This window comes from Sabethes cyaneus, chromosome 2, assembly GCF_943734655.1.
Source record: "Sabethes cyaneus chromosome 2, idSabCyanKW18_F2, whole genome shotgun sequence".
NCBI lineage: Eukaryota > Metazoa > Arthropoda > Insecta > Diptera > Culicidae > Sabethes > Sabethes cyaneus.
This window is the reverse complement of record NC_071354.1, coordinates 137641281-137651713: the sequence shown is the minus strand read 5'-3', so window position 1 is coordinate 137651713 and position 10433 is coordinate 137641281. Positions and strand designations below refer to the sequence as shown.

At 35.6% G+C, this 10433-nt stretch overlaps 1 protein-coding gene across 3 annotated transcripts; it reads left to right on the top strand.

Moving 5' to 3' along the window:
- The first annotated feature begins 2341 nt into the window (after positions 1 to 2341).
- On the top strand, positions 2342 to 9265 carry LOC128738814 (coiled-coil domain-containing protein 6). Of its 3 annotated transcripts, none has more exons than XM_053834219.1 (5): positions 2342 to 2461; positions 4084 to 4231; positions 4332 to 4422; positions 5835 to 6268; positions 6344 to 9265. In XM_053834219.1, exons 2-5 carry the CDS (start codon positions 4116 to 4118, stop codon positions 7059 to 7061), a joined length of 1359 nt encoding a protein of 452 aa, XP_053690194.1. In that variant the 5' UTR covers positions 2342 to 2461; positions 4084 to 4115; the 3' UTR covers positions 7062 to 9265. The 3 variants fall into 3 exon arrangements, with proteins under 3 accessions (XP_053690194.1, XP_053690192.1, XP_053690193.1); XM_053834217.1 differs by having other exon boundaries at positions 2342 to 2760; XM_053834218.1 differs by having other exon boundaries at positions 2342 to 2812.
- The last annotated feature ends 1168 nt before the right edge of the window (positions 9266 to 10433 follow it).

Genomic DNA, 10433 nt, shown 5'->3' with positions numbered 1-10433 from the left:
CTTCGTTTTAGATGGGCTATAGCCCAATTAACGTGGGCCCGATTAAAACGTAGCCCAGTTAAAGATAGCCCAACGAACAAAAGTTGACTGTACTTCCTTCGAGCTTGTTAATCTGTTCTCTGTGGTATAACAGTTTTGAATTTTACCGTCCTTAAATGCAGGGGGTTTCTGGGGTTTCCAACAGCAGTAATTACTACGCACCTTTGTTGTTACCTTGCTTGTTAAGGTTGTTACCTAGGACAGGACATGCCACCTGGTTTCTTACTCTTCTTCTTATTATTACCGCCATCCCGGCTGAATATTTTTTGTTACACTCTGCACCACTGTTGCCTGCACATATTATTTTAAGAATAACTCCGTTTGCCGAACAACAGCTCCCGAATACGCCACAGTTTATGCGACCAAAATCATGTTTTGTATTCATTTTGAAAATTAAAATTCGTGTACAAACAAAACTAAGTAAAACCAAGCATAGAACTACAGAATACAAAAGAAATCAAAATTCGAAAATAATAACTCACAGACCTCATTTTCAAGCACCAATACACACATAACTGGAAAGGTCTATATCGAACTGCAGTAAACGTCAGCGACAGCATGTCCTGGGCTCAAAATTTGACAGCGATCCCAAATCAGACTGCTGGCAGTTGAGCGAAACGCAGTGCTGATATGCTATCTCATTTTCGCACACACGAGATGTTGGCAGCGAAAACATGGTTGCCTGCCGATGGGGTGGCTTTTGGGAGAGAACTGGTTTGAAAAACTTAAAATAGCTTAAACATCACTTATTTAAACACCATTTGAGTGCTTACTTTATGCAGCTTTGATCGCCTTAAACCAACTCGTAAACAGCCATTGCTCTTGCAATTCAGCTACCGTGGTTACTTGGAAAGTTCCCTTGAGTAATATTGCCAAAGCTCTTGAGCAAGAGCACAGATAAACAGACATAACACTCGTTTTCCATTCTTCGTACCGACTAAACCATCATTTCAAATTTGGGCTTAGTTGGGAATGTTTCCGTTTTGGTCGAAGTGGCGCTTTTCAAAGAAAGAAGGGGAATGCCCAATAAAAAATACTTGCTATTTCGAGGGATACTCCTGTTGCTATATATGATATTTGGGATTGTCGCTCATAGATGGTGCTAGTGTTCAGGCTAAATGTGAGGAACGATCATTTTAGTTGATTTTTAGTTCTGTTTGTCTGTGGCAAGAGGAAACGCATTAAGGCTGTGAACCATTTCGCGAAATTTTTAACTTTTTGGTGAAAATTTGACAGTTCGATGGCTATTTCTCCTTGAGTGGTTAAAACACAGAGAACAGACTACCAGGTAATTGACAAAAAGTGTGTAAAAGGTTTTTATGTAATCTACGAGTAATCCTTCAATAGAGCACCCCTCGAGCAGTAAGTGGCAAACTAAATCTTGATGTCGCTGCCATCGCTGCTATGTAACTCCAGCACAAAGAAATGTTGATAAAGGTACATGGATATTTTTTGATGCGTTTGGCAAACTATTTCTGGAGGGCGCTACCGGCAGATTTTACACACAAAAAATCGATTACTTCCTTCGAGCCTGTTAATCTGTTCTCTGTGGTTAAAATCAGTTCAGAATGTGAACCATTTCATATTTCTAGATAGAATTAACAAAAGGGCGAATGTCGCAAATGTAAACAAAACGAGTGAGAGTTAAATTTTGCTGGGCCAGGATAGGAAAATCAACTCTCACTCGGTTTGTTTACGCTTGCGACATTCGCCCTTTTGTTAGTTCTATCTTTATTTGACAGATTGATAGTTTTTTTGCTCAATGAGAGTATATAAGGTGAGGATGAAAATATTATTTATTCTGTCCGAGTTAAAATCGGATGAATTTTTGAGGTTCAATTGCTTTTATTTGATAGATAAAAGATTATTGTGTATGACGCTTGATCGGTTTTTAATGTGAACGCATTCATTCCACCGGGGCACAGATTAAAAATGTTCCGAGTAAAGAAGGTCATACCAAGGGGTGTACACGGTATTCGCGACTACGGAGATTTTTAAGCCTGTTCGCTCTTACACGAAAACCTATGCCGAACTTGCGTGAAAACAAAAGCAAAAATACTTCCTTCTCTTTTGTTTCACACAAAAACCAAACAAATATCAGCAACTTCGTAGTCCAGAATTACGGGCTCGCAAATAGTGCTTAGTCTTCTCATGAGCCCCCTGACAAACAGTGCTGCCGTCCGGAATGTTGAAACTGTTATAATATTATTTCTGACGTCATCACGCAAGTTGCACTTTTTAGCCCGTCCTGCCGAATGGTAACCTTGACAAAAAACCAGTCCTTCGTCGCAGTTTTCGCTTTTGCATTGCCAGCAGTTTTTCGGAACCATTACAAAAAGTTCTGGATTTTACGCGTTGATATTCGTTTTATATACTTTCAGTTGTAATGCAAGATTGTTTTTAGTGTGATGAATAATTATTAGTGGGTATTTTAATCGAAGAAATCAATTATAGTTGAATGAGAAATAGCGAAGATTTCTAAACGTGTGGCTTTTGACGGTAGCCAGATCGTCCTCTTTTCGGTGATCTTTGACATCAGCAAAAATAACTTCGAAATTGCAATGGCCATTTGTAGCATTAGTAGCAATTGATGTTTTCACGTTTGAACTAGTGTATATAAAAGAGAAATTTTTACTTTCATGTTAAGCACCTGTTTTGTCAAATTGCATTTTCTATAAACTTCATCACGGAAGAAGAAGCAGCGAAATTCTGGATTGGATTGTAAGTAGCTATCCAACTTAACTTGTGGCGTTTGACTTTTCAATACTGTAAGGTAAGCCGCCCTTTTAACATTTTTTGCTGGAAGATGGTAACAAAATCCGTGTCAGATTTTCTGCTTCAATTTTGATCATTTATTTACAATTTAACGGTGTTGTGCAACTTTTTTGAAAATATGATAATCAACATATTTTACAAACTACACTAACAAAAGAGACTCGCCAATCGCGAACAAATAAAAAAAAATCTTGTGTTAGCGTTTTTCATTTTGATGTTATATTTACTTGCAATGTTTTTTTTTGTAAATACCTCACGTTTTATCAAACAAGCGCTACAAACAATGTTTCATTCTATACGATTTAAAAGGTATAACTAGACATTAGCTACTTTGAAATCGTAATAATCTTGCGATACTAAATTTTAGCAATTTTGCCAAGGAATATTCGATGTTTCATTACTAAAAATAAAACCAAACGTAGAAACATTTACTACCCCTTTTTAATCGATGATATGTACCTACCGGTTATTGTACAAAAGTATATTGCGGGAGTTAGCGCAACAGTAACAAGTAATTTTAACACTAATTTTTGGATGAATCTCAATAAAAACTATCGGCCAATAGTCATATATGTTCGATCTCAATGTAGTTATATCGCCACCTGGAAAACCATCAGATGCACCTATTCCAATGGCGACATGTACTCATGATTCACCCGTGCGACTGATAGATGTCGTATGTGTATTTTGTCGCAATATATTTTGAAATTATTTTTTATTTTATTAACATGAATGCATCTTGTTATTGCCAAACAAAGAAAACTGCTGAATTTCAACCACATCCCAGGATATTTAGATTTTAGGCTTACACTCAAGTACTTTTTTTACACGGTTTAGTTTTTTGAGTATTAAGAACGGGGTAACTTAGAGACCATTCATTTATTTCTCAATACATTTGGGAGTAGCTCGACATTCCTCACGTAGATTGTAAATAGTTCCTTAGCTGCACCGTTTTCGAGTAATCGAAAAAAACAAACCGTGTAAAAAAGACTTGAGTGTACCTTATAGAAACTTTGCGTTCATTGCGTGGCTTTTAAAGTTTTACTGATTTCGCCCCAACTATCAGTGATTCGCATTTAATTCGGTCATGGTAAACGTATGGTTAAATCAGTTCTGTATTTTCACACACTGTACAAATTACTAGACGCAAGTGACAGAACAGTTAATTTGTTTGTTATACCTATGTAATATGTTCAAAATTTAAAAATGTGCAATGATAAAAAAGTAACATTTCTGGATTGTAAACTAATAAAATCAAATTTATTGCAGAAATTACTTCACAATCTTGAAATTCGATCGGAATGGATAGTCCCTGTGAGTCGGAAGGTTCTTTGGACGGTGGAGCAATGCTCCCCCCAAGTCCAGTCTCTCGCGAACAGCTGCAGAAGCGTATTGAAAGTCTAACACAACAGAATAAGTGAGTATTAATTGGTTAAGCATACTTTGGTTACTTTAAGCAATAATTAACTCTTCAATATTATTCACTAATCTGTTTTTTTGTTTCTCAACTCTACTAGAGTGCTTAAGGTGGAACTTGAAACATACAAAATTCGTGTAAAAGTCATCCAAGAAGAGAACCGCGCGTTGCGCCAGGCTTCGGTTATTATTGTAAGTAGCTATCCCAAGCATATGTCACCTAAAACTGAGTGCTTTCCTCACCTATCCTTATTTTATTGAATATGTTTTACAAGTTCAATTAACAAATACGCTTAGATATATGCTCAGCTTGTGAATCTGAGCGGATTTCTATATTTGATTTTGTTTTTAGCTCATTTGTCTCTTCTCTATTTCTAAATTATGAGCAAAGTAAAACTAGTTTGCTATCAATAACCAACAATACTAACAAGAGTATATCAAACTGTCTTTATACATCACATAACGCTGCAGATTATCTTCAACGGGATCAAGCTAATATTATTATTTGTCATGTAAATACGGACAAAAAAAGCTTGTTTCTATAGTCGTGCAAAAATAATTATCTGGATGAATGCCGTAAAATGCGACCATTTCCACATTCAACTCGTGTGAAATTATTGCAGCAGATATGCAAAATAATTTTCAAAATAACACGGTGATAAAAGCATTACTTAAACACAATAGAGCAAGCCATAAGTTAATGACATCAATCAAATATTAGTTACACATGAGCTGCTCTTTACGTGGTATGTTTTTTTTTCGTTTCCTTAGACTAAATGTCCTGTAACTTACCTCGCGAATCGTGTCCGCTGGTTTGGTTGGGTCGACTGAGAAAAAGAATTTCATGCCATCACAAATTTGTTGATTTGTATACTGATTTCTATGTCTGCTATCTTTTTGCGAAATTAGCACATTAATGTGTTCTACCATCTTTCGAAATATTCGTATACTTTTGAACGGAAAATGGATCTTTTTTCGGAAAGTAAATTGATAAAGCACAAGTAGGGTGATTTATCTATTTGGAACATTGACGGCAAAATCAAATGGCAAGGCCCAAAATAACGCATAAATATAACTCATGAAATTTTGTAATAATTTTTGATGTCAGCATAGAAAATTTTGAAAACTGCTTCAAGGCCGTTGGACATTACTATAACATTATGGAACCAGATCCAAGCATTATGAATAATTTTCAACATAAATTTTTCGTTTCGATTTTTACACGGGTTCATAGAAAACAAGCAACGCACCCCGTAAAAAGTAAAGGCTAGTTCAGTTTAATTTTCTAGAATGTCAGCTCAAAGATGTTGAAAATCTAAAATTTCGAATGAATTTCTGAGTTTGGACGTTAAAGGTAATATGAAAAAACTAATAGGATTTGGATGGCGTTGCAAGCTTTATAAAAATTACAGAAGTCAGAATCGAATTCTCGAAAATTAAGAGCAAGATGAACCTCGGGCTGAGGGCTCATTTCGGATTTGACGAAAAATAAAAATTCGAGCTCAAACAGGGTTTTAACAGAAAAAATTGGGTATCTTTAGTTTAAATTCTAGACCCTTGCTTCATTGCTTTCGGCTCAACAATTGTTTGTTATATTTTTACAGCAAGCAAAAGCCGAGCAGGAGGAAGAATATATTTCCAACACTTTGTTGAAAAAAATTCAAGCGCTAAAAAAAGAGAAAGAAACATTGGCTCATCATTATGAGCGCGAGGAAGAATGCCTAACAAACGATTTGTCACGAAAACTTGATCAACTGCGACAAGAAAAATGCAAACTAGAACTTACATTAGAACAGGAACAGGAATGTCTAGTGAACAAGTTGATGCGGAAGATTGAAAAGTTGGAAGCAGAAACGTCAGCCAAGCAAAATCATTTGGAACAGTTGCGACGCGAAATGGTTGAGCTGGAAAATACTCTAGAACAAGAACAGGAAGCGCTAGTTAATAAGTTATGGAAGCGTATGGATAAGCTAGAAGCTGAGAAACGTTCACTGCAAATAAAGCTTGATCAACCTGTTTCAGATCCAACAAGCCCAAAGTGAGTCTTAGTGAATAACATTATTTATCATGTACACAATAATTTTGTATATACATATATTTTTTTTTGCTTCAGAGAAATTCATCACCGCAACGAAAATGGCAATGACACTGCCTCACAACTAACAGCACACATTCAAAACCTTCGTTCTGAGGTAGATCAACTTCGTAGTAACTTAGCCGCTGCTGAAAAAGAAAGTAAGGAAAAATCTCAACAATTTGCTCAAGAAGAAAAGTGTATTCGGGATGAAAACAAGCGTTTGCAACGAAAGTTACAGCAAGAAGTAGAGCGCCGTGAAGCTCTCTCTCGACATTTATCCGAATCTGAAAGTTCTCTTGAATTCGAAGAGGAACGACTGTTTAATGAAAGTGTGTCAGCCTTTGGTGGTAGTAGCAGTAATCGGCCGCTCAGTCCGGGAGCTCTAACAAGATGCCACGCTTGCGGACAATTAGTCACTCGGCGAACAAGCGAAAGATTCATCAAGCCAGCTATTCCGCTTGGCCTCAATACATCAGCACCGAATGTGCTGCACCATCACAATAGTATGGCCGGTCTCTGTAGTAGCAGCGGAAGTGGTACTAGTGGCAATACTAGCCATTTTCCGATGCTTTCCACCAGTGCTGGTTCTGGTAGTGGCGGGGGTGGAGGTTCTTCAAGTGGTGGTGCCACTTCACTCAACAACAGTATGACGTCGTCCTCAACATATAACACTAGCAGCAACGTTTCCTTCGGTGGGAATTCATCCTTCGTGCAACCGGCCAGTCCAATGGATACTTCAATGTATAAGGAATAATTGAGCAACTGATTTTACGTTAAAAATACGACGAAATGATTCGACATTTGGCTCGCGAACAGTAAGAATGAGAAGTAGAAGAAATGAAAGCAAGCAAGTCGATGTGAAAGGATTTATTAACATTAAATTCATAAAGGATTGTCCTCATTGTTAAACTGATTTACTATTTCTAATATCAATTGTTTACGAATTAGTCATTTACATATATTGCATATATTTTGTAAAACAAAATTCTACAGTTTAATTGCGCGCATGGCAGCAGCAAAGTAATCATGAAGCGATAGTACGGTGCACAGATTTAAACTGTTACAATTGCAGCCGTGCTTAACGTGATAATGTGGTGAAAAGGGGGATCTCTGGCTATTAGGTATGTTGGATCAATCTCACTCGTGTATTAAGAAATACCCATGATGGGGTACTAGCTGAATTGCTATTGAACACATTTATGATTCTATGTTATCTTAAAACGAGTTAAATTTAGAGCGGTTTCCGAGGATAAAGCAGGCAGCTCGATCTAAGGATTCATCCATTTCAATGAAGTAACTAAGAAAACCTGCAGAATGACCTACAACTTTTGATTTTCATATATTTTTCATCAAATGTTTTTCAATTGAAACGTGCCACAGTACCGCGGCTCCATTCTTGATTGATTTCCAAAGTTATGAAAAGTTCTATTTCCAAAAAAAGGTAAATCAACATAAATACAAAAATACAATTATTGGGTTTTAGTTATACATATATTGATTTTTAATTTGCATCATCTTAATGTAGCCGCATCATCTTAAGTGTCCCAAAATATCACCAGTTTACCACAATAAACACTATTACCGTACCAAGATTGCGACCGTAATAATATAAAGACGTTTTTTGCCAATGGAAGTCGTACTACATTATAATAAAACGCTGCAAAAATACAGCCTGAAATTTATTATCTACTACTAGAGGAGTTATAAGATGTTGCTAGTTATCGTAACCAGACGTAAAACTAAAATAAAGATATATGGAAGTGTGAACAGTCGACTGCCTATGAAGGTGAAAATATTGTATACGCATTCAAATGCACAGATGCCTCTTGAATAATTTCGAAAGATTTTAGAATAAAAGTAAGGCGTGATGTATTTCATTTAACCGCATCACGATTGATAGTTTTGCAGCTTTTCAAATTTTGCAGATTAACAAGCGATAGGAAATGAGGTACTTACTTACGCGTCAACCACAGAGGATGAAAAGTTATTATTTTGTTATAAACAAATGTGCGTTATAAAAAAATTCGCATCGCTTATATAATATCAAAATCATAGATTTAAAACAAGAGAAAATGAAAATACATATGATTGAACTTACCTACCTATCTCGAACAATATCAGATGTGAAAAACATAATACAAAAGCATTGAAGCAATGAACGCATTATTGACTGGAAACTCAGAAAATAATTTTAGAGTTCAGAATGAACTACATGCGGATTTCACATGACATAGCTAAATCGGTAGTCATCGTGCAAAATTGGAATCAAATTATATTGGCATAGGTAGCATAAAACTAGTTTCACATAATTACAACTTGAACATTGATAAACAGCTGCAAGTTTTTTTTTTCTATTTTCTCTCAGTGATTGATGATAGTAGTTATTGTTTAACTATGAACGCAAATAGCATCTAAAAATAAATTTTAAAAGGCAATGGAATAACTGAATGGTTTTATTTTGAATTTTGGTCGAAAAGTTGTCTGATGATTTAGATCTTCAGTAGCAATAAAGGTACCAGGGAAATACTGTCGGAGTGTATTCATTTAAATCACTGAAATTAACAGTAGTATATCAACCCGATTGTGCCAGATCGGTGCAAAATCAGGTGTTTAAATTATTCAATGACGTGTCCATTCGTCTTTGTTCAAATTTATTCCTAAAAATCTGATAGTTTGTATTGTGAATTCAAATGCTTTGTAGCAAAAAAAATGAGAAAATATTTGTGATCACTTCACGTGAAGTTTTTATTTTGTATGTGGAACTTATAGAAATCAACTCGTATGACGACTTACTTTACATATTTCAGTCACCGAGATAGATAATTAGCAAAATCGTACTCCGTCTTGCAAAAATAAATCCTTACTCAACCCGAATAGAATACGTACTGAAGCATAATCGTTTGTTTTATCTGTATCAGCTTACGCTCTATTATTATTTTCACAATACAGGAACATTGATAAACAAATAATCGTAATAAACGTTAAAATTAAACAGCTTCGTTCCAAAAACCACTAGAGAAAACATTTTGTCTGTCCCTTTTCACAACGGCATAATCGAACACAATTGCGTACGAAAGTACTGTTAAATTTCCCCTCTTCGCAACATGATTACGTTAAAGCATCATCCAAATTAAAACCTTACTCTGCATTCCAACAGATCTTAATCATCCTCTTTCCATTGAAAACCTGACCCGATTCTGAGATGAAACAAAATTTATTAACGAACTTCGTACTTCGTATAGAACAGCGACTCGATTTCCACGATTTTTTTTTTTGTTTTTTTTTTCAAAATAAGAATTTTTCACTTTACGTATGTATTTTGAATACTAATAACAATTTGGTATGTGACTTGTGGTAATTATCTTTCTAAATGCGTCATTCCGAGTTATTAAAAAAAGAGTTTATTTTTATTTTTTAAGGTGAAATTAGTCGTCATCGATTCTGCCAATTTCAAAAGCAGTTTTTTTGTTTGAAACAAAAATTCCGTTCATGAAAATATATTTGAAGTGTTCAGATTCGCAAGAAGAATGCAGTATTTACAAATTTTACGAACAAAACTCCGCTTTTGGGCCCAAAAACTGCTTCCAAAATTGGGCTTTCCGACGAAAAGTTGGTGACTGCTAATTTCCCGTTAAATTTTACATGGGCCCTTTTTATATGTTATCCGTATTGTACCATCTTTTCGCTGAAATTTTCATTAACTGAATTTAGTTTCCTATAATTTTTCCGAATACACCTTGTTGATTCAACCATCTACTTTTCAGTTGGAGTTAGATACATTAGCCACAAGCATGTGTTACGTTGCATTGGATTGTAAAATTATTTTTTGCTATTTTACATCCAAATTTTATCCCCTACGATAAAACTGAACCTTGAGGTGGTGTAGGGCCTTTTTAACTAATCAGTAAATGAACAACAGACACGTTTAATTCTGAATGTGAATACATATTATAGAATACTTTTGTAAATTTGCGCGGTAAGAATTACCAAATGTGATTGTTGCGTTGTTCAGAAGTGAGAAGGTGAACCAAACTTGTAAGAGCTACAAACCTAAACCTGACATGTGTAGGAACGAGAGAGGGGATCCAATCACAAACGAGCGCGAGGTGGTCGACAGGTGGAAACA